Source organism: Limanda limanda, chromosome 11 (genome assembly GCF_963576545.1).
Source record: "Limanda limanda chromosome 11, fLimLim1.1, whole genome shotgun sequence".
Taxonomy (NCBI): Eukaryota; Metazoa; Chordata; class Actinopteri; order Pleuronectiformes; family Pleuronectidae; genus Limanda; species Limanda limanda.
In genome coordinates, this window is record NC_083646.1 from 27,540,980 (window position 1) to 27,565,867 (window position 24,888).

The window sequence follows — 24,888 nt, forward strand, 5'->3', positions numbered from 1 at the left end:
TTCCCTGTATTTTTTCTGTCTCTGTGTTATTCCAGAGATAATGTGGGTGAGGTGACATATAAATAGAACTAGAAAGCTTGATAGATTCCATGTATTTTCATTAGATGTATTTATGCTCTGTGTGTCTGTCATAGTATTTTGAAATTCATATAGAATTTAAGCACTAATGCAAAAATGATGATAGTAATGTGTCATGAGTCATCATATGTGTCCTCTTTGTCTTGCCTCTGCTTGTGATCAGGCTGGAATTGCCTTCATTCATTACTTTCTCTCTGATGGGTGCACTTAACAGAGCCATGTGTCTTCTCGACTGGAAGTTTTCCTAAGTAATGCAACTACCTGTAATCTGATGGGACCGTAGAGCAACCTAGTGTATAGCAAACATATCACCGTCTCCTACTGTTGTATTCAACTGCTGACAAAACTGTCTTCTGTTAGAAAAGGGTTGGGTTGTGCTGGTTGACGTCCTAACTTTTAAAATGTAAACTATGTGTTTCTACTGAAATGTCTAGAGCTGCTATTTATCGATTTTGACAGCACAGATATAGCACTGATCTGGAATCAGTTTGCTCTTTGAAGTCACTATGAATTAGTTGCTCACTGGAACCTGTTGCTATGACTCCAGATCAGGCTTCTCTGCATATACTCAGGAGCTCGGTAAATATGGACCCTGGTTGTGTTTTTTCAATTAAGCCAACTGGAGCGTCTGTGTAAACATGTGAGTCTGTTCCACCAGATGCAGTGATATTGGCAAGCTGCACCGTGGACGCAAAATGTCCTGTGAGGACACACAAGTCAAACTTATAGACTGCTGCTGGATGAAAAATAAAGATGTGACATGTATTTGTCTATTATAAGCAATTCTCACCAACTATGGTTTGTGTTTTATTTTGAAGGTGACACTCAAAAATAACTTTGTGGTGACGCCAATGTCATAAAGCAAATTATTAAACTTGCACCTTACACAACTGACACATATTATGTAGAAGGAAAAGGTTTCTCCCACATTATGTCCTCCTCCCTGCCCATGGAAACTATTTCTAAGAGGTGTATAAATGTGTTCAACGAGTGGCGAGTGGGAGCCACCACAATGGGTGAGTATGTAATGATCGTACTTACTGTGTATTTCCATAACTTGCTGCTTAAGCGTGTGAAATGTTTTACATTCCACCTTACATACATGTGAAATGTTTGTTTAAGTCTCGACTTAATATAAAAATACTCACTTTATCTACACATTTGAAATGTTTTTGAAGGTGTAAAACTTTGGGGTTTAGTTCCAGCTACAATATATCTGCTAGTAAAAGTTTCTGAATGAAATCCAAAGAGTTACTGTTATACCAAATGTGTGAGCTCAAGTAGAGGCGTCTCTGTGGTTAACGTCAGAGGGGGAGTAACAGAGAAGCAGAGAGAGGATGGAGTAAAGAGCAGAGCATGCACAGATACTAAAAGGCAGGTTTTACAGAGCATGTTTATAATTTGGAGCAACTGGACAGATTTTTTCAGCTCGGCTCTTCTATTGACTCAGTGTTGGGATTTCTTGGAAGGCTCTGATTGCAGGAATTTGAGAAATAATTATTATTCATTGGAAAAAGTAAGTAGATTTCAATTTTTTTTTTAAAGTATGAGTCAGTTGTATTATTGGAACACTGAGGACTTTGAATGCATATTTGTATATTTTTCCTAAAAAGTTAATGCTCAGAAGAGGAATCAGAAAATGTCACCTGTTCTGTATTTACTTAAGATCTAGGTTAGGAAACAACTGTGCTTTACGTCACGTGCCTCATGAGAAGCCATCAAAAAGGGAATATGCAAAACAGAGATCAGGTCCCATAGAACACAGTGAGGTACATGCTGTTTTTATATTTTGTAGTAAGCACACTACTTTGGCTTTCATTCAGAATGAAATGTGAGAGTAATCGCTTTAAATTTTATTTCAGTTTCTCTCTCTCTCACACCCACACACACACACACAGAACTTTTATTTCGAAAGAAAATCTACAAAACTTCATGTTTCTGTGCTTCCCTTGGCCTTGATGTACCAGTTGTAACTCATACTGATTCTTTATTATAGAATTAATGTTTGGGAAAGTATTTTATTTCAAATTACTAAACATATAAAATGAATGTCAGGGTCGGACAGAGTTGAGGGAAGTAAGGATACTGCAGGATTGCAGCATGTGTGGGGCACTACACGTTGACGGCTCTAAATGAAGAAAACAGTGTCAGACCTGTGGCAGACAGACACCAAACAGATGTGAGGTCAGAGGTGAAAAGCTCCGTGTGGGATGCAACATGGATACGTGACCCCCTGCAGGCCTCAGGTCAGCAGCTACCATATACGTATCAGCGAGGGACTGGTCGTCAACCAGAGCTGCAAACAGATTGACCCCTTGGTCAGTGTCATCATCCTGGACGAAGCTGATGGAGATGTTCGGAACCTCTTAATCTCATTCTCATCACCTACAGGTTGCCTCAGAACCTAGACTCCTCCCATTGATTAATGCCACGTCGTTGTGTTTTTGAATGTGGTTCTATTTGCTATTTCTGCACTAATCACATACATGTTTCAGACAGCAAGCAGTCTGGATATTAATGGCTCACTTGGGGACTGGATAGGGAAACAGTCTGTAGTCCTTTTCAGATTCTTGAAAATCACTTTACACCACCTGTGCAGCAAAACATCCTGTAGCTCACACATTTTAAGAAAGAAATTGATCTTTTTTGATCTTTTTTTCTAATATTTCTAATATCTGATCTGACATGAGCCTTTTTTCCTTTTCTTTCCGAGTCTTGTACCAAGCTGTATGTAACACAACTATATACACTCAAATGTGAAATCTGAAGCTGAGCAGGTCAAATATGCAAGAGGTGAAAGTTCTCCTATTAACGTATTAATCATTAATCATTAACGTAGCAATTCACTATTCAATTTACTCACACAGGGACACTACATTTGTTTCCTACACCAAAGGGATAATGTTTTCAGCCCTGTATGATTATTTTTGTGTTGATAAGCAGAATCTCAAAAACAACAGCTATCAATAAAATTGGTGATAAATTGGACAATAGGAAAACAAACACTATATTATACAGGACATGATTTACAGTGTAATTAAGTTGTATTAATCAGGTTCCAATGAAAAAATGTATTGATTCATGCTGGCACTATAATGTATGAACATAGGAAGATACTGTTCCTATGAGGGCAGGACAACTGACTATTTTAAAGGAAAAGGAAACAAATGATTACAAAACAGTTTATTTCACTTTTCATTAAAATGTTTTATTTTATTCACTTGTTCATCTTTATCTCTGTACCAGTACGAAGCAGTAAGTATTTTATTAATTCCCATTTCATAGAGCATAACTCTAATATCATCCACAGGCTGCAGTAATTAAATGAGCTTCACTATGAGGCTTTCAGTAAAGCATGTTACATTTTTATCTAAGTGAGTCTTTAGTTCAAACTGGAAAGAAAATTACCTTTAAAAGACATTGTTTCTTTAAGTCATGAAGTTGAACTTGAATAGAAAGTATCCAAGACCAAGGTTAGAACACATCTGTTTATTTTACATTAGAAATGTTAGTATTATCCTGGCCCTCGGCCTTGTCTGCCTGATTTGCTGTAACGCAGTTAGGGTTGAAAGGCGTCGTCCCAGACCAATCATGTCCAGAAAGAATGAGACTGATGTCCAAACCAAAGCAGCACGTGAGTCATTAGTCAAATCTATGTTTGTTTCATCCTCTATTTCTGTAAAAAAGTCAAATAGGTCTTTAAATCTGGTTTAGATTACGTCTTGAAGTTGCTTACCTTCATGTCTTTCATCACAGAGAACCCTTGCAAGGCCATCCCACTGGACTTTGTCTTTGTCATTGACAGCTCCAGAAGCATCCGTCCCAACGACTATGAGAAGGTCAAAACCTTCATCATCAACGTGATTCAGTTCCTCACAATTGGCCCTGATGCGACACGGGTTGGTCTGCTCCAGTATGGCAGCGTGGTCCAGCCTGAGTTCTCCCTCAACAACTACACCAATAAGGCCGAGGTGGAGCAGGCAGTGAGGAACATGGAGCACCTTGCCACAGGGACCATGACCGGTCTGGCCATCCAGTACACCATGGAGACTGCCTTCACGGAGAAAGAGGGAGCACGGCCGGCAAACCTGCACATCCCACGAATTGCTATGATTGTGACTGATGGGAGGCCACAGGACACGGTAGAGGAGCCTGCAGCTCAGGCGAGGCATGTTGGCATCCAGATCTTTGCTATTGGAGTGGGCAGAGTGGATATGAACACCCTGAAGGCCATAGGGAGCGAGCCTCACTCTGAGCATGTTCACCTGGTGGCCAACTTCAGCCAGATAGAAACCCTTATCTCCGTGTTCCAGTCCAAACTGTGTGGAGGTGAGGAATCCCATCTACTTCTCTTTTCAATCATTTATACAAGCATGTGCATATCCATGAGTTTGAGTCTATGTGTCACGTATATCCCTGCATGCATTAGTTTCAGAGATGTGTGAGGTTGTGGACAACCAGTGCCAACATATCTGTGTGAGCAGCCCTGCTTCGTACCGGTGCCAGTGCAGGGAAGGGTTCATCCTAAACCCTGATGGAAAGACATGTACAGGTGAAGGAACTGTTTTTTAATTTAAAGGGGACTCTTTTTTTTGACTCACTAACGTTAACAAAGCAGCTTCCCTTTCCTAGACAATATAATGAAGGGATGATTAATGGAATTTCCAATATTACAAGCCCTTTTGTAACTCTACTTTGAAATGGTTCATTTAAGGTAAGAGAAATTGAAAGTCTCCATTAGAGCGTGACCAAGGAGGGTTTGTTTTCACCCCTGTCTGTTTTTGTGTGTTTTGTATGTTTCTTTGTTTCTTTGTAAGCAAGATAAAAAAAAAAACGATTTCCACAAAGAGTGTAGATCTGGATCAGGGCACGGTTTAAGGATTTTTTTTATCACTTTCTTTTACATTGTGAGATAGAGATTTCAAAATTTCAAAATAAGCCATTTCACTGATATCTATGGGTGGCTGGTGAAACGTGGAGGTGTTTCCAGGGTGTCATAGTATCTCCATATCAAAACAAGAACGTAGTTTCGATCTTTCCTGTCTTGGGTTCCAACTCTGCACCTTTACCAGAGTGAACATTGATTTTGAGTTGAAGGATGATTTATAGTGGTCTTTTATCTGTTTTGTTCTTGTATGGTGGTTTGACTATACACAGTATGTGTCTATCTCCAAGTCCTTAATTTTGCAAAAGCTGTATCAATCAATCAATCAATCATCAAGTTTTATTTGTATAGCCCACATTCACAAATCACAATTCGTCTCATAGGGCTTTAACATGGTGTGACATCCTCTGTCCTTAACCCTCAACAAGAGTAAGGAAAAACTACTAAAAACCTTTTTAACAGGTAAAAATATGTAGAAACCTCAGAGAGAGCCACATGTGAGGGATCCCTCTCCCAGTACGGACAGAAGTGCAATAGATGTCAAGTGTAAGAAAACATCATCAGGATTAAAGTTTTTAGCAGCATCGATGAGGTTAAACATTTTTCAATAGTATATGTGAAGCAGTTCTGCTGCAAGCATAGTCTCTGGTCAGCAGCCAGCAAGATCACGTTCCAGCATCAGGATGGGATCCACTATAGTCCACAGTTATTGTCCACTGCCGCCAGTTAGAATCCATTATCAGCTGCCGCCTCGGTCGCGGTACACCATCAGCCGATGCCAGCGCGACAAAGGCACGATACAGAATCCACCGAACTGGATCCACCATTGCGACCTCTGACGCGCGATCCACAATCATATCCATGGTGCGGCCACAGCTGTGGCCCTGCATCCGCGGGCGCTAAGGCACAGAAACTCCGGGAAAGGGGTCAAGTTAGTAACATGTACTGATGAGATAAGAATTACCTTGATGTGTTAGGGATGGAGAAAAGGAAGGAGAAGCAGGAGAAGTAGGAAAGAGAAGCTCCATGTGTCTTGTGTCATAAATTCCCTGTGCGTCTTAGCATCATCAGGGGTTTTTGCCTTTTAATCAATTTTGGAACATAGGGCGAGTTACTTTCTGCCGCACTAATTAGCTCTAACTATAAGCTTTATCAAAAAGGAAGGTTTTGAGTCTACTTTTAAACGAACAGAGCGTGTCTGCTTCCCTAACTGAAAGAGCTTGATGGCTAAAAGCTCTGGCTCCTACTCTACTTTTAGAGACTTTAGGGACGACAAGTAAACCTGAATTCTGGGATAGGAGTGCTCTAGTAGGTTGATATGGTATTAACATCTCTTTAAGGTAAAAAGGTGCCATATCATTTAGGGCCTTGAAGGTGAGGAGGAGAATTTTAAATTCTATTCTTGATTTAACAGGAAGCCAGTGTAGCGATGCTAATACTGGAGAAATGTGCTCTCTTTTCTTGGTTCTCGTCAGGACACGTGCTGCGGCATTTTGGACCAGCTGCAGAGTCTTTAACGACTTACTGCTGGAGCCTGATAATAGTGAATTACAGACGTCCAGTCTCGATGTAACAAAGGCGTGGACTAGTTTTTCTGCATCTTTTTGCGAAAGGACATGTCTGATTTTTGAGATATTACGCAAGTGGAAAAAGGTGGTCCTAGAAATTTGTTTTAAGTGACTATTAAAGGACAATTCAGGATCGAAGATCACTCCCAAGTTCCTGACTGTTTCATTGGAAGCAAGGGCAATGTCATCTAGCGCAGCTATATCATTAGATAATGTTTCTCTAAGGTGTTTAGGGCCGAGTATTATAACCTCAGTTTTATCTGAGTTTAATAAGAGAAAATTGTGGGTCATCCAGGTTTTTATGTCCTTGAGACATGCTCGAAGTTTAGTTAATTGATTACTTTGATCAGGTTTTATTGATAAATATAACTGGGTGTCATCCGCATAACAGTGAAAATTTACCGAGTGTGTCCTGATAATGTTTCCAAGTGGAAGCATATATAATGAGAATAAAATTGGGCCGAGCACAGACCCCTGTGGAACATCATGGTTAACTTTGGTGCGCACAGATGACTCATCATTAATTTGTACGAATTGGGAGCGATCAGAAAAATAAGATTTAAACCAGTTTAGGGCCGTTCCTTTAATGTTAATTAACTGTTTTAGTCTCTGTAATAAAATTTGATGGTCAATTGTGTCGAATGCTGCACTGACATCTAACAGAACAAGGACAGACACAAGTCCCTGATCTGAAGCTATTAGAAGGTCATTAGTGACTTTTGCCAGGGCTGTCTCTGTGCTGTGATTGGTTCTAAACCCAGACTGAAAGTCTTCATATATATTATTTTCCTGGAGAAACTCACACAGCTGATTGGCTACAACTTTTTCTAAGATTTTATACAGGAAGGGGAGATTAGATATTGGCCTGTAATTTGCTAAAACCTCTGGGTCTAGGGTTGGTTTTTTGAGTAGGGGTTTGATTACAGCTATTTTAAAAGACTGTGGTACATAACCTGATGATAATGACAGATTGATTGTGTTAAGAAGCGAACCATCTATTAGGGGCAGAATTTCTTTACGTAATTTAGTTGGAATCGGATCTAAGATACAGGTTGTTGGTTTAGAACCTGAGATTATTTTGGTAAACTGATCACGGGTGATCAGAGAAAAGCTGTCTAAGTAATGGGAAGGATTCTCAGCCGTTTCTGAGATCTCTGTTGTTGGGAGGGTATTAGTGCCAATTGAGGGCAGGAGATGGTTGATTTTATTTCTAATAGTTAGAATTTTATCATTAAAAAAGGTCATAAAGATATTGCTATTTAGGGATCGAGGAATACTGGGTTCGGTGGCTGTATCAAAAGATATCCTAGTAAATCCAGCAGCAGCACTAGAAGTAGAGCAATTGAGATGAGTCTCCCTTTAGAAATAAACCACTGGGACCAGGGGAGCTGTGGCTGTGTGTCAGTCCTACATCTGCATGGATATGAGGGGGGGGGGGGTAAATGACTGCAGTAAATTACTTTGTCTTGCAGCAATCAGGTAAAAGTGACAAACAAACAGCAAATAAACAGTGACAAACTGTTTGATGTGGCAAAACAGCCACATCCAGCATCAGCAGACCAACGAGGAGCAGGTTGACACAAGTTATTTTGCACACAGGCAAATTAAGACTACAAATGAAGTCTGACTTATTTGAGTCACCAGAGAAACTTACAATCTCTCGGCTCTTTTCTGTTTATATCTAATGGCATTCAGAAATTGATCACTGTGCTGACGGCACCCATGGCTGTGAGCAGGAGTTTATTAATACCAACGACTCCTGTGTGTGTAAATGCAGAAAAGGCTACACACTCAACCGTGACGGAAGAACTTGCAAGAGTAAGTGTCAGATGCTTTTTTCCCACAACTTACGCTATATTTGAAAAATTTACTTCAATATTTTCTTTATACTTTTTAGAGCAAGACAGCAGTATAAACAAAGATGAGTTATTAATGTTTAAAGCTGTCCAGATTGGTATCTATTGTAGATGTCCTGTTATCCTACTTTGGTATAAGTTTTCTACAATTTGTCTCGGAAGAAGAGAAATAGTACAATGGGGAAGGTGGAGGGGGCATATTGATGATTTGTCACGAGTTAGATCTTGATTCATGTAAACAAAGCAACAATCTCTCTGCTCGTCTCTAATTTTGTTTGTGTTGTCCATTGTCCCCCAGAGATTGATCACTGTGCTGATGGTTCTCATGGCTGTGAACAGGAGTTTGAAAACAAAGACGACTCATGTGTGTGCAAATGCAGACAAGGCTACACACTCAGGCCTGATGGGAAAACATGCAAGAGTAAGAATCCAAATGCTTCTCTCCTTGTTTTGCTGTAATGAGAGACAGATTTGCATCAGAATCTCAGTGTAAGACAGCAGCTCTACCAAAATGATGTCTTATTGATTTATATATGCTCAAAATTAATATCTGATGTAGATTTCCTTGATCCTATGTTGCGTTAGTAGAAGAACAATTTTAATTTGGGGTTGAGTCCAAATGTTCAACATGACAAAAAGCATTTAAAACTATTATTTGCAAAATGCTAATAATTATCAAAATTTGATAATAAGCTAGTCACTCTTTTGGCTTAAATGTGAAAGTTGGTCATGATCAGATACCAGCCTGATCATTATATATTTATCTGGGGTTAAATCTTTCTTTTATGATGAATGGGCTGTTTTTGTATAGTGCTGCAGTCTTATTGACTGTAAATGCTTTACAGTACAAGCCACATTCACTCATTCACAGCACTATTATATTCTGTACTACAATATTTAGTATTTACACACTGTCGGCATAACCGTCATATATATATGACCAATATCTTGACCAATGACCTTTCATGAGGCAGACTTGATCAAACCACAGACCTGGTGAGTGGACGACCTGCCTCCTGAGCCACAGTCTCTGACACATTGGAATGAAACCTACAACCACCAAGTTGATGCTGCTGAGGAGAATTTTTTTTTTTATAAATGTAATTTTGCTTCGACTGGCATCATAAATAACATTTGTCAACATTTGTCACCAGCCATGAGGGGTTGAAATGTGTTTTTACACATCACAGAAGGAAGATCTTTTGTTAAACGTTATAAGTGTGGAATAACTTCTGGGAGTGATCAGCACCTTCACCAGGGTTCATCCTCTATGGATAATGAATGTACTCATAAATGTTGCACAATCTGTTCCAGTTGTAGAATCTAATGGAGGCTACAAATTTGCTGATGATGATAATGTGGTGGTGGAGATCACTTGCTTTTTGAGATATCTCACTATGGACCAGAGTTTTGTCTGGACAGATGAAGACCCATCCACAATATACTCACAAAATATAAAATACTTTTTCTGTAGTTGTTTTTAAAATGGTCTGTCTGTATTTATATAGCACTTTTCTAGTCTTGATGAGCTCTCAAAGTGCTTTACAGTACAGTTTATTCCCACACAAATGAATACAGTGCATTGATTGGCAGCACTTTTTTAATGTGGGGAAATCCGGGGTATCTTGCCCAAGGACACTTCGGCATGCAGATGGGGAAGAGGGGGATCGGACCGCCTACCTTCTGGTTATAGGAGGAACATGCTACACATTCTACCCCTTCAGCCACAGCCGCCTACTAATGTGTTTTTGACTGATGCTGTTCAGATGACATGATACATTCAAGCACCACTGGTGATAAATCCTTTGTATGGGTCACACTGGGAAGCAGTTGAGAAATGTTTTTAATTTTCTCAGTAATTACTCCTCATCTGACTATACTCCCTGCAGAGACTGATCACTGTGCTGATGGGAAACATGGCTGTGAACACGACTTCATGAACACTGAAGATTCATGTGTGTGTAAATGCAGAGAAGGATACATACTGCGACCTGATGGCAAAACATGTCAGAGTGAGTCCAAGTAAACTGAACATAAAAGATATTTCATGTCAGCATATTTATTTGCAATATTACAATTTGATTCTACTAATAAGTATACATATAAATACAAGTTATCCACACATATATGTATACATATACATATACATATACAATACATAGAAAAAGACTGACTGGCTTGATTATACATTTAATCGTGCAAAAAAGACAGAAACATATTTCAGAAGTTAAACTTCCATCTGCATGTTTTCAAACGTTGCTCTGAATGTTTCTCCACCCTGCTGCACTATTTATATGTTACATCATTTTGAATGATTTTATTATTCAGTCGAGAGGTCGGTGTTATCCCATGCACTCACTAAAAAGACAAACTTTGCCCTTTTCCTAGATGAATGGATATTCTGTGTTCACCATGATGAATGTCTTCAAGTTGATAATGTTGATAACATGAAGGATGACGTAAAATAGCAAACAACAAACAGCAAAAGAATATATTTTTGTTATAGTTTTAATTCATTTTAATGATAACAACACCCTTAATTTCTTTTAGAAATGTCTTTGTCTCTGTTAAATTAAACTAATAGGTCTGGATCTATGTCAGACTGTGGACCATGGCTGTGAACATCAGTGTGTCAGCACCACTGACTCTTACGTCTGCAGATGTTTTGAAGGATATATCTTGGCTGAGGATGGGAAGAGCTGCATAAGTATGATCTTAAACTCCTTTAATTCAGACCATCATCTTCAAATGTTCACTTATGTACTGATAAATGAACCATATTTTTTTATATCCGTGTGTCTGACAGAGGCAGAGTGTGGTGATGGAGTCATGGATCTGGTTTTCGTGATCGATGGCTCCAAGAGTCTGGGCCCTGCCAACTTCGAGCTGGTCAAACACTTTGTAAACAGTATTGTGGACTCACTGGACATTTCCAAGACAGGCACACATGTCGGCCTTCTTCAGTATTCCACCAAAGTCCGCACCCAGTTCACCCTTGGCCAGTACACCACAGCGCAGGACGTCAAACAGGCTGTGGCCCGGATGCAGTACATGGGGAGAGGTTCTATGACGGGCTCAGCCTTACGTCACATGTTTGACTTCAGCTTTTCAGTCAAAGAGGGTGCTAGGCCAAACACTCCACGTGTCACTGTTGTGTTCACGGATGGGAGATCACAGGATGATGTCTCTGAATGGGCGACTAAAGCAAAGAACTCTGGTTAGTTTTACATTGGAAATTTGACAATTTGTGGTGTTACAAATTTGAATTAAATTAACTTTGCTCCTATGGCCATTTGCTGCTCATCATGCTTTCTTTTACTTCCAGGGATCACCATGTATGCCTTGGGTGTTGGAAAAGCCATTGAGCAAGAGTTGCGAGAAATAGCCTCCGAGCCTGATGAAAAGCATCTTTACTATGCAGAGGATTTTGAAAAGATGGGAGAAATTAAAAAGAAGCTAAAATCCAGGATATGTAAAGGTACACACGCACACAGCTGAAGTACTGAACTACTCTGTCAAACTATGAGTCAATCGATTAAAAATGTATATGTTTGCATATATTCACAAATCACCATTTGGGTCGTGCATCAAGGTGCAAGGTGCAAGATAATAGCTCCTTAACCCTCGACTTGAGTAAGCAAAAATAACCCCAAAAAATCACAGTGCTCTATCAACCAAAAACCAGCTATTTTAACACAACAGTCTCCAAAATGTTTGCCAACATCACTGCTCAGTATTCTTGAGCTTTACGTTGAGTGAATATTGGTGCATCACTGCCACCTGCTGTGTGTTCATATAGCACAATGCACTTACTGTATCTCTCCCAGCTTCACTGCATTGTGGAAGGAAAAGGGTAAGAGAGTTGAAGGTGAGACAAGAGAAACTGACTCAAGAACAAGAAGATTTTTCATCTTGTTTATTTTTCCCCCACAGACAAACCAGCTGATGAAAACATGTGCCAGTGTGAGAACGTGATCATGTTTCAAAACCAGGTCACTGAGAAGCTGAAGAACCTGGTCCAGAATAATATCCTTTTCTCCATAATTATACAAACATTCAGCATAGGTTTTATGGTAAGTTTCTGAAGTATTTTCTAATTAGAGGAGCATTCTAAATAAAGTTTGTGTATCTGCCTTTAAAAAGAGAGACACAAGGAACACAGGAGACACATTACCACTGTTGGCTGTTTAACAAACACTACAACTCCAGTAGTGCAAAAAAGACTCATGTGTCACTAATACAGAATGGAATCATGATCTATAGTATTAACAGACAAACACTGTGCAATTACGTCTGTTGTCTGATGAATTTAGAAGAAAACAGCTTTAAACCGCTTTAAAGGAATAGTTCACCTTAAAATTCACTCATTATCTACTCACTCCTATGCCAAACGAGGAGTGGGTTAAGTGTTGGGGTCCACAAAACACTTCTGGAGTTTCAGGGATAAACAGCATAGTAGCCAGGTAGCAGCCAAATCTAATACACCTGAAGATATTAGTGAGCATTAGTGGGTTTGTGGACACTTGGATGACACCACAGGAGCAGTATGGAGGCATGTTGTATGTTTTTTCTGTCATTTTTTTTCACGACTGAAGATAGCTCACTATTATCTTCAGTTGTATTGGATTTGGCTGCTACTCTGTTTACCCCTGAAACTCCAGAAATGTTTTGTGGACTGAAACACTTCACCCAATCCTCCATTGGCATAGATGTGAGTAAAAAATGAGTCAATTATCACTTTTGGGTGAACTATTCCTTTAACTCTGACACATATATCCGAGGGACCAGGAAAAAAAGGATTGTGTTTTTTATCCACATTTTGTTTTATCCACATGTTAATGTCTGTGACAAACAAATTACTCTTAACATTCAATTATTGAAGAGGGTAACAAATTATAAAGCTTGTTTTTTGTGTAAGGAAGTCCAAATCATAATTTACTGGTATACGATTAACACATGAAAATGTATATAGTATTTATTAAACAAATATTTGTGAATGGTCTGGTCAGACAGTGAACGTCAACACTAATTATAGACTTTATATAGGTGAAGGGATAATAAAATAACATGTATGAAGCTATATACTAAGCTCCCTCATAAATGCTGATGGGTTGGTTCTGACTAATCACTACACCTACAGTATAGTAACAACAGCCAATGGGCACCAATGCAAATACAAGTTGTGGATTTGTTATCATACTTAAGTTTAAGTACAAAAGTATTGACAACAACATAGGTACAGGTTTAACATTAAATGGCACCTGAGACTGATATATCTTTTACACTATACAGTATATCAAGCTCAAGCGTCTTACTTTGCATACAGATAGCTAGTTTAGTCAAGTTGTAAAATGTTGAGTAAAATGTTTTTGATAGTTTTACAGTTATTTGGATTAAACTATTTGAGAAATTTAAATTCAATGAAAATATATAAAATTCAATAAATCAAAAATAATTAGTCTCTGATACAGGTTATCTGAAACATTTGGGCCCAAAGTAGACGCTGTTTGGAACTAGTATTGTAACATAACAAAGATTGTACAAACAATGTTAATCTGAAAAGTAGCTAAACTATCAGATAGATGTAGAGGAGTCTATTTGTCTCTGAAATGTTCAAATATAAAGGAAGTCATATATACACCAGAACACAGGTAGAACATATTACTATATTATTAAGATGAATAATGTTAAAAATTATAAGAAGTGACTATATATATATATATATATATATATATATATATATAATGATAATATAAAATAGAAGAATCACCTTTGGCAACACCAACTGAATCCTTGTTTTTTCTTCTATGATGGCTTTAACATAAATTCTTAGAAACGTATGTACGTATGTTGTGTCTTTATTTGGATCTGTGTCTTTCCTTAACCTGCCTACTTGAGACCATGTCCAAGAAGCTGGAGAAACTCGAGAATCAAGTTGTGCACATATAAAAGGCTGAGACTCATCCATCAGCATCTACAGGATCCCTTGAATCCTGCTCAGCAAGTTACACAAATCCAATGCTTTCTGAGGAAGCTATATAAACACTCTTGAATGCAACACAATGTATTCTATGTATTTTTGTCTGTAATGGTCTTAATTGTATCATGCCAAGTCAATTATTAACTCTCTGAAACAGAAAAGTGACAAATAAACACTCATCATGTTTTTATTAGGTTTTGTGAGGATGTCTATTGGGGACTTATTGTCAAAGAAAGTACAGAATGTACTAAAGCTGCCTTGTCAATATTTAAACAGCATACCTTCAGTGACTCCAAAAATAGAGCCAGTAGAGAGAGAATGCTTTGTTAATGTGCTTCTCGAAAGTCAGAGGGGACACTCCTATAAAGGGGAGGACACACTTCATGCACATGTTTGTCTCCTCCTCCCCCTCCTGTATGAATAGAGTGACTGAGCAGGAATCAGTCTAGGAACATTCAGCTGGAGTTGCCTGTGCTGCTCTATATGCTCACAACAGATCCTTGTCTGGGGCCAGAGGGCAGGAGGCCATGCGCAAACACACAGACAGAGAGATTATGGTACCCAGCTACTCTTAGAAAGTAAAAAGAGATTCGCTGTCCATGTTTTTATTGCTTGGCAGTCTTTGTTGAAAGAGAGCACTAGGACTTGTGTTGGCTCCTGAACAGCTTCCAGGTTCTTGGATCACCTCATCCTTATTGTCAAACATGGGGTGCTCCTCATCCAGTGCACAGACTGTGGATCAAGAGAAAAGACCGGGTACAAAGCCAGAAGAGAGCAATGGAGACACAGCAGGTAAGAAGAGATCATATTCATGTTGAGTAATGTATCATTGAGTTAGTTTGAAATATGATATACACCAGCATATATGTGTGTGTGCACGTTTTTACTCTTTATATATATTCATGCTGAGGCTGATCATACATAGAGATGTGCAGTAGTTGCTCTTCAATTTCTGAGTCAAGCCTTGCTAAGTGCTGCATGCTGCTGGTACGTCTGGAACACCGTGTGCTTTTCAATTATTCTGCTGCACAGCACTCTGCAGTGGACAGAGAACTGTGGACATGTTGAGCCATTTCCTCTTCACTCTCCAGAAGTGGTTGGTATTTTAGTCTGTCATTGTTTTGCATGACATACTCTGATTTATAAAAAACTGAAGTTAATGAATGAAACCTGAGAAGGAGCTGACTTGCATAATCATGTGTTACTTTACTTTATTCTCCATCATTCCATACAGTGAATGGGGATTCAGATTTATATAAATTGCTAGATTTTAGCTCGGGCTGCATACTGTCCTTCAGAAGTACAGAGTGGATCCACCTGGGAACTCTTAGCAGTCTATCTGCAGCCTGAGGCCGGAGATGTGGCCCAGCCTGTTTGCTGCCACACTGCAGTGGTGTGATTTGTGACTTCAGATATGTTTAAAGCTTTGCACATGGAATCTATGTTCAAGCCTATGTAGACGCCTACCAAGAAGCCTGACACAGTCCATGATTGTCCATTCATAGGTTCGACAGCCCACTGGCATGTGGCATTGTCATGCCAGGCACAGCTGCATGTACAGTATGTTCTCACTGCATTCCACCAACCCCCTCCCTATACAAACAACATGACAGTTACTCCCCTTGTTTTTTTCACATGTGATTGCTTTTGTGCCAGTCAAATTAATGATTTAATTTGCATAATGAAAAGATGAGGATTGTTGTTTTTGAGAATGTTTATCCTAAAGTGTTCCATATACTTATTAGAGGTGGCCAAGATCCTCTCTGTTAAAGTAGTGCATTTTCATCTTCCACTATGTCACAGTGTGATGTTTGTGTTGGGGCATTGTCTCTACAGCTGCCCAGCCAGGGTCACCTGGAGGAGCTTGGATCACTTTCCAGGCTCTGACATCAGCCCAACAAGAAAGCCATTTATTGTCCAGGCAGTCATCTGTAAAAAGTGGCTTTAAATCACACAGTATACAGTCTGTTTAACAAATAAACTGTATTCCGTCCAAGTCACCACTGGTCCCATCGCCCGTCAGACCCCTCTCTCCCCCGCCCTCTTGTGCCTCTGGCGAGCCATGCCACTGTTTTGACTGGGATCTCTGTCATCTTTGGCTGCTAAATCATGTTGACACACAAGCCATCCATGTCTGGAGAGGCTGTCTCTGTCTCGACCCAACCATACACTTTGACTTTCCAGCACCAGTTCTGGCCCAGTGCTCAAACAGATTTCTATTCTGAGTCATATTTGGTCCAATAGGTAGATTTCTGGGTAACAGTGGGAGATTGATGCTGGAAATCTTTTAAAGACAGTCGAATCACTTCACAATCATTTGCAGAAGAAACATTATCCAAGGCTTCACGACATTAGAAATTTCACACTCTCCGCTCAAATGAGAAAGTTTAAAACCGGTTTCACTCAACCTAGAGACCCAACTTGCGTGTTCTTCCACTGGCTCATTGTCAATCGAGTTGCCAGGCCGTCACATTCCCTTCCACCCATCACTCTCAGCTCTTTTCACCCCTTCTGACACACAAATAAAATCAGGAAGCTGCAGCGTCGAAACCATCTGCTCATTCAGCCGACTGCACCCCTCTAGGTCATCTCATTTGTTAACAATGTCCACCCAGTTATCCGTAAAATAATAATATAAGTCAAAAGATTCTGTTGTAACTGACATGTGCATTGACATTCCTGACATTTGAGTGAAAGTAGCCAAGCTCATCATTGTCCCTTCTCTACTTTTCCCGGGGATTGTTCACACGCACAGCTATAAGAACAGGGTTCAGTAGATAAGAATGAAAACATAGTAATTTCTCTGAAGGCTGCAAAGCCATTGTCACATGTGTCTTATTTCCTTTGAGAAATACTTACTTGTCCTCAGGGCTTTTGAGAAACACAGGCTTCAATAAATCACTCTTTCAGCCACGGAAATGAAAGGATGCTTTTCTCAGCACGCATTCTGTGTGCCCCGTATTTCTTATTTCCTGCATTCCACGTTGAGTTAAGGCCAATTTATGCCTCTCCGTTTTTTCTATTACGGACAGATAAGACAGCCCTATCCGTCGTGAAACGCCCTCTCCGAGTGCTTCGGACAGCTTTTCGTACACGTCTGATTTTTCTAACTATCCGTCTTCATGTTGGAGACCCGACGGACCGCTCTTGGCTGTGATTGGTCCGCGAACGACATCATTTCCGTATGACGTCATTTCCGTATTTCCGGACCTCAAACTTCCTGTTTACTTGTAGCAACAAACACGAACACAACTATGATTCTACTATTAATGTGACGTGTGTGTTAAGCCAGCGGAGTTGTCCGGCTGACGGTGGCTCGTTAGAGCACTGAGGGCATTTGTGTACGGTCACATACGGTTATAACAAGCTTTCAAAATGGCGCTAGCAGGCTAGGCTAGCTAGCGGGCTAGCCACCATGCTAACTGCGGTGGTAGCAGTGCAAGAACCCACCGTCACGACTTTAATTCCACTTCTATCATGACACTGTTTCTATAATACCGTCAGGTTAGAAGCAAACACTGGATAGTAGTTGTTAGTGCCGGGAGTCCCTGCTGACTGTGTGTGGAAGCTGGGGGGGAGCTAGCTCCGGGTAGCTTCTAGCTACATGTAGCCTCAAGCAGATTCAAGCTGTGGAATCAGCAACACAGTTCGGAAACAAGACCGGGGAACCGCTGCGCTAAGAAACGATTACATCAACATCTTGACACGCTGGGTGTCACTTTATTTAGTTCTGTTAGTTGCCATGGTTCAGTGTGTGGGAGGCAGGCTAACATCTAAACAGAGACACGTGGACTTCTTCTTCCCAAATGGGGTAGGCTTCTCTGAGCTCGTCTTCCGTTGCGCCACCTATGGGTTTGGCGATGAATTTTTTCCGACGGACTGTGTCGGAGAAGTAAAAATCAAAAAGACTCTTTGCCCCCCGCTGAGACCTCTCCGAGAAACGGACACGTAGTAGTATATAAGAGCCTTTATATGCTGCATCTGCTGAGTTAAAGTAATCCACATTAATAAATCACTGCTCATCTGCACATAAAATAGATTGTCATTTTGTCAGATTTATATGAAATTATCAAATTGAAATCAGTTTAAAAATAAGTATAATGTATTTAATCAAGAAAGGACAATACAGGGACATAATGCACCTAACAGCTTGCAATTTGCTCAGATAATAAAATGTCTTACTCTGGTACATGGTATGAAAATAGTTAAATTAATGACGGATGTGGTAATTAATTAACTCAATCAAACAGACTAGTTTATATTCAGAACCCCTACCAAGTTTACAACTATTTAGGTAAGTAACATTCCTGAAGGCTTGTTTTGTTGCTCACTGTTGTCATGTAATTAGTGTTACCTATTAACAGGGCATAAAGTTAATAGGTAGCATAAAGTTGGGCTGATGTGTCTGGGCTGATGAGTATTGATCAGTGTCACAGGGTTAAATCTAATCAAGCTTTTGATGTCCGTGTCTTGACAGGAGTCAGAAATGGTATCATCGCAGAAGATGCACAAACCATCGAGGACCAGATGCAGCTGCCTGTGCAGACTGCCTTACCAGATGATCTTCAACCAGGAACTGATGATGAGGCTGTGTTAGTGGCCCTGGAGGCCCAGCAGGATCTTGGCTCTGGAGAGGACCTTCTGGCTGCTATGGAACCACAGCCAGAACCTGCTGCTCCTGAAGAGCCAGCTCTAGAGGCTCCAGCTGCTGCTCCAGCAGTGGTCTCCCCTGAAACTGAGGCTGCTGTTGTGGCAGTGGAGGCATTAACCCCAGGGGAGGAAGCTGCTCCTGTAGAAACTGTAGTGACTGAGGCCACACCTGAGGTCAAAGAGGAGTCTCCTGCTGTTGACTCTGTTGTATTGGAGCAGGCAGAGGCCCCTGAATTTGTTGAGGAGGTTTCTGTTGTGCCGGTTGAGGCCTCCCCTGAACCCTCTACCCCTGCCATTGAACCTGTATCTGAGCCAGCAGAGGCCCGAGTGGTGGTGGAGGAGGCAGCAACTGAGGTCGCTGAGGGCCCTGCAGAAGTTTCTTCTCCTGTGGAGGCAGAGGCTCCACCTGACGATGCAGCAGCAGAGACTTCTTTAGCAACACCAACTGAATCCTCAGGTGAAATTTCAGCACCAGCACCAACTGAGACTGCAGCACCAAATGAAACTGTCGAACCTGCTGTGGCTTCAGCCCCAACTGATGCTGCAGCCCAAGGCGAAGCTGTAGAACCAGTTGAGGCTGCAATACCAGCACCAACTGAGGCTGCAGCCCCAGGCAACACTGTAGAACCAGCTGAGGCTGTAGTACCAGCACCAACTGAGGCTGCAGCACCAGGCGAAGCTGTAGAACCAGCTGAGGCTCCAGTACCAGCACCAGCTGAGGCTGCAGCACCAGCACCAGCTGAGGCTTCAGTACCAGCACCAACTGAGGCTGCAGTACCAGCACCAACTGAGGCTTCAGTACCAGCACCAACTGAGGCTGCAGTACCAGCACCAACTGAGGCTGCAGTACTGGCACCAACTGAGGCTGCAGCACCAGCAACAACTGAGGCTGCAGCACCAGCACCAGCTGAGGCTGCAGCTCCAAGCGAAGCTGTAGAACCAGCTGAGGCTCCAGTACCAGCACCAGCTGAGGCTGCAGCACCAGCACCAACTGAGGCTTCAGTACCAGCACCAACTGAGGCTGCAGTACCAGCACCAACTGAGGCTGCAGTACTGGCACCAACTGAGGCTGCAGCACTTGCACCAACTGAGGCTGCAGCACCAACTGAGACTGCAGCCCCAGACGAAGCTGTAGAACCAACTGAGGCTTCAGCACCAAGTGAATCTTCAGCTCCTGTAGAGGCTGCAGAGCCTGTAATAGACACTGAGATTGCTGTGGCCACTATTCCAGAGTTGCCTCCACTATCTCCTGTCACAGATAAAGCAAGCACTGGGACTCAGCCAGCTGCTACTGCCCCCCCAGCTGAGGGAACCTGCCCCACAGAGGTAATCCCTGCTTTGGCTCCACAAGCTGAATCTGCTACTGCTGAATCTGTCCAAACGGCAGAGGTATCAGCGCCCAAACCAGCCGTTTCAGAGCTGCCCGCAGAAGTAACCCCTGAAGCTTTACCAGCAACTGTGACCTCTGAGTGCAAGGTGGACAACGCAGCTGCAGCCCCTGTGGCTGACCCAGCCCCTGAAGCAGCATCCTCAGGTATGCCACAAGATTACTCTTTTTTTTTTCCATCCAAGCATACATTCAATTGTCTGCTTGACATGATCAAATTAAGAAACTCCTCCTAAAGCAAATTGTATCTATTACAATTTAAAACTGTATTTAAAGCAGTTTATTTGTTTTATTAGCTACATGTGACAGTTGAAAAACCTGAATGTGGTGTAACAGCAATGGTAATATTGACTGACGGGTGAAAAGACTAGGATTCCAGTGGACAATGGCTCCATGAATAGAGAGTGCACTGACTGTGGAAGGTTTCTGATGCTCAGTGATTCACTTGATCAGACCGAACTGTTTAGCTTGTCAAACCTGTCATGCTACCTTTTGGCTTTAAGAAGTCATCGCTTGTTTTAACCAGCCAATTCCTCTTCTTACCACCAGCCAATTCCTCTTCTTACCACACGTGCACCACAAGATAGACAGGGTTTAACAACATCACTCCCTTACAGGTACTGCAATTGGTAACTAAGCAAGTATCCAACACATACATGACAAGCAACACCACTCTCTCACTGAACCATTCATCTGTGAGAGGCGGTGGACTAGTGGCAGAAACTTGGACTATGGGCAGAAAAGGTCTCTGGTTCGTCTCTGGTTCGACTCCACGGAGAAACAACAAAAAGACGAACCAAATCCAAAAATCCAAGAGGATTCTCCCTACCCTGTCTAGTGCCCCTGAGCAAGGCACCTTACTCCCCCAACATCTGCTCCCTGGACGCCATACACGGCTGCCCACTGCTCTGTGTGTCCTGCACCAGATGGGTTAAAAGCAGAGGTTAAATTTCCCCTTGCATGAGTGTGCCTGTGCATGTCCGTACATGTGTGTGGGATAAATAAATGTATCTTAATCGTTTCTTGTTGTGCTGAACAGTCCCTCACATAGGTTCCAGTTTGAGCCCCTATGATTGGTTGATACTGACAGGATGAATTGGATATTGTTGGGCCCATAAGGCTGAACTGTTAACGTAGTGTGAGACACAGAAAGCAACATGGCATACATACTCGTCTTGAGTTTGTCGATAATGGCAGAAACATATTGTCAGCACAACAGCTCCAGTCACGAAACACTCACTCATTGTGCTCATTGTGAGCTGCCAACACAATGACCATGCTCTGCAGCTTCTAATTACGTCAAACAATATAAACATCATACAGGCCTGACAGCATTTCAGTCACCACGATAAAAACTCATTCTGAGAGAAATTTAGGTGATTGCTGTACGATGATGCAGGATTGTGTCCTTTAGTTTATTTCAGTTATAACTTGTACGTATACAGTATTTTCTCATGTATTAAACCAATGTTTTTCATTGCATTTATGGTACAGACCATAGAAGCAACAAACTAGAAACAACTGTTGGGTTATTTGGGAAGAAAGGTCAGGTTCAAGAAACAAGCTACTATCCATTGTATAGATTTTCACAGTTTATCAAGCACATGTATAAGGAGAACCACATCCTGGTTCTCAGTGAAGCATGCAACCCATTCATGACTGTCAAAGAACATGCTGTACTTTTTAGGGCAGCACGTGTGGAATACGGGTCTGGTGTGGATGAGCTTGCATAACTCCTGCAAGACTCCTTCACTAGAGGCTAGGCTGTGTGCATGCCAGACCAATCACCATACAGCAAAATGCGTGTGTGTGCGTGCTCGACCACAAGTAAACCAGTTTGACAGAAGCAGATGTCGTTAAGGAGGAATGTTACCTTTTTTTTCTTCACCCCTGTGGGCTATTACGACACCAATTACAACCAGTTTGATTTCAAAGAAGCCTCAGCATGAAAGGCAAGAATGTGGCTTGTTTTAAATGATCATGTCATATATTGGTTTTCTCTTTCTCTCTCTCTTGTGTGTGTACGCGGTGGTGTCTGAAACAGGAGCTACAGAGAGCAAGATAACCAAAGAAGGTTGAGTTGGTAAGTGCACAATCAAAAACCACACTAACTCCAATGCTAACACTGAGGGATCAGAAACACACATTCATTCACTCACTGACGTTTGAGGGGAGCCATCACATGCTTTGGAACCCTGCAGAACTGCAAATCAGTGGTGGGATCAGATGTAACAAAGTACATTTATTTTGTTACTGTACACGTTTAATGTATCTGCACTTTACACAAGTAGATTTGTTTCCAGGTACTTTTTGCTTTTACTTCACTACATATATCGGCAAATATCTTAACTTTTAACTTTCACTACATTTTCACAAAACATTGTGAACATTTACATATGGAATGGAATTCTGATGCACTCAGAGTGGTAAGGTAACATTAGACCCGGTCTCCTTCAGCAGCAGTGACAAAACACCTGAAATGGGTTTGGAAGAGGCCACCACCAAGACTCTGCCATGAAATAATATGACATGCAATGTTTTCACTAGCATCATCTGCAGCATTCTTTATTCATATGACGGAGTCTGTGCTTGTATTAAACAAAAGATGAAGTAGACACAGTTAATGATTTAAGGAATAGGCTACACTCTGCAAATACATTTAATTTTAATACTTAAGTTAAGTATATTTAAAATAAGTACTTCCTTACTTTTAAGTGGTACTTTAATTAAACCTGATTACATTATTGCCTTTTTAATTGTGCTTTTACTAAGTTAAATATATTTGTACTTCCTCCATCCCTGATGAGTATACTGTATAATGCAGAGCAGCATGAACAGAACATGTATTGTTAATTCAATTATATGACAATAAAGTCACTTATTTGATACTGATATTTGACACAGAGAAACATTTGAACATGGATAATAGACCTGAATGTCAGATGTTTCATTCTTCTTCTTTTCTTATCCTTTCAGATGGAAGAAATCTACCAAATAATGAAAACTCCCTATAACCTACAAATTCAATGTGAACTGGAAGGAAAGAAAGACAAAGCGACCAAACAAACACTACATTTACAGGATTGTCTCATTAGCTCTCACCAAACCAAACTACACCAGATACATTAATATGAAATGTGCCTTGTCTTTTAGGAAAAGATCAGGATTTTTCCTAACTTTTGTAAATAATAAACCTTCATGGTTAGTTTTCCTACTGAGACCGGAAGTGCCTTGAGCCAAGTGTGGGCTTATATATGCAATTAATCCCAGGTAAAATGACAGGACGGTGCAATACAGTGTTAAGTTTGCGAACTCTGCTTTAGCTACAGCGGCTGTCGGGAAAGTAACTGCATCTGAGGAATACAAGCCAAACACAACTGTGAATGAAATTCTGCAAAGAGATTGCGGTAACACCAAAGTGTCATGATTTTAAAATGACCACATTTTCACAGATTGAATTTTAACTGTTTCTGAAATGTATGTTCTACCCCTTGTACTCAATTTTAATTCCCACCTTTCTAATGATGATAATTTGATTAATGGAAATGTCAGTACTAAGTGTTGAGTGTACAGAGTAATAAAGCTAAGGACTGGAGTCAAATCCATGCATTCTTAAAAAATCTATCACTTTTTAGTTTACATTGAGAAAGCTTGAATAAATGCGTTTTGTATGGGAATACACATACACACATGCAAATGTTGAGAATGTAGATAATCCAGGTATTAATATAACAGCTTGCCATTTGTACAGCTGCACTATACCTGGCAGATGTTCATACAATTCTCTCCCAGAAAAATAAGGGCATTTCCAACATTTAAAAATGTCTCGAGGCCTGGCAACTCTGGTGTACTGTTTCTGCTCTGATTTATTTTTTTCTCTTGGTGAATGTGTACCACAGTAAGAGATCACTTAGTGGACATTTTATCCAAACTCTGCATACTGTGTAGATCAAGGTATTCTGAAACTATTTGAATTGCATAAGATGTGAAGAACTCTATTGCAACAAAAATTTAGATGTCGGATATCTTCATCTGTGTCTTCCTGTGTTATGTATTCCTTTTCTGAGCTGTCTGTGATTCTGCTAACCTCTTAGTGTACAGAATAAAGTTTTACTTACTAATACATGCGTTGTTGTTTTTAACTGAAGTTGGACTGTGTTATTTACTTTGCATAAAAGCTGCCTCACTTTCTCTTGTCTCCATTTTGTTTGACATGATGCAACACACCCATTAACTCACTGTACCACATGTGGACTTTGTTGGTCTTTACTTTTATTTATTTGAGTATATTTGCGTAATTTTAACCCAATGATTGAAATATCAATGATCAACTCTCTATACACTCCGTTAATATGAAATAGTATTAGAACAATGGTTTAAGAGCTTTAGTTATCTATAATCTATCTTAAACCATGCTATGAAACATCCTGTTCTCATGTATTAATTTTTTTATATCCTGTACAACCATGAGGGCATCAACACAC

The 24,888-nt window shown here is 40.7% G+C and overlaps 2 protein-coding genes across 2 annotated transcripts; both read left to right on the forward strand.

The window, feature by feature from the left end:
• The first annotated feature begins 2,288 nt into the window (after nucleotides 1-2,288).
• Nucleotides 2,289-14,336, forward strand: LOC133014612 (matrilin-2-like). Its single transcript, XM_061081876.1, has 13 exons — nucleotides 2,289-2,432; nucleotides 2,574-2,626; nucleotides 3,582-3,712; nucleotides 3,835-4,407; nucleotides 4,514-4,630; nucleotides 8,227-8,349; nucleotides 8,686-8,808; nucleotides 10,277-10,399; nucleotides 10,972-11,094; nucleotides 11,194-11,604; nucleotides 11,713-11,865; nucleotides 12,321-12,413; nucleotides 14,281-14,336. The coding sequence occupies exons 1-13, from the start codon at nucleotides 2,289-2,291 to the stop codon at nucleotides 14,334-14,336; spliced, it is 2,223 nt and encodes a 740-aa protein (XP_060937859.1).
• Nucleotides 14,337-14,826: 490 nt separating this feature from the next.
• LOC133013520 (skin secretory protein xP2-like) lies at nucleotides 14,827-24,595 on the forward strand. The gene is made up of 4 exons (XM_061080481.1): nucleotides 14,827-15,159; nucleotides 18,845-20,551; nucleotides 22,449-22,487; nucleotides 23,381-24,595. Exons 1-3 carry the CDS (start codon nucleotides 15,072-15,074, stop codon nucleotides 22,481-22,483), a joined length of 1,830 nt encoding a protein of 609 aa, XP_060936464.1. The 5' UTR covers nucleotides 14,827-15,071; the 3' UTR covers nucleotides 22,484-22,487; nucleotides 23,381-24,595.
• The last annotated feature ends 293 nt before the right edge of the window (nucleotides 24,596-24,888 follow it).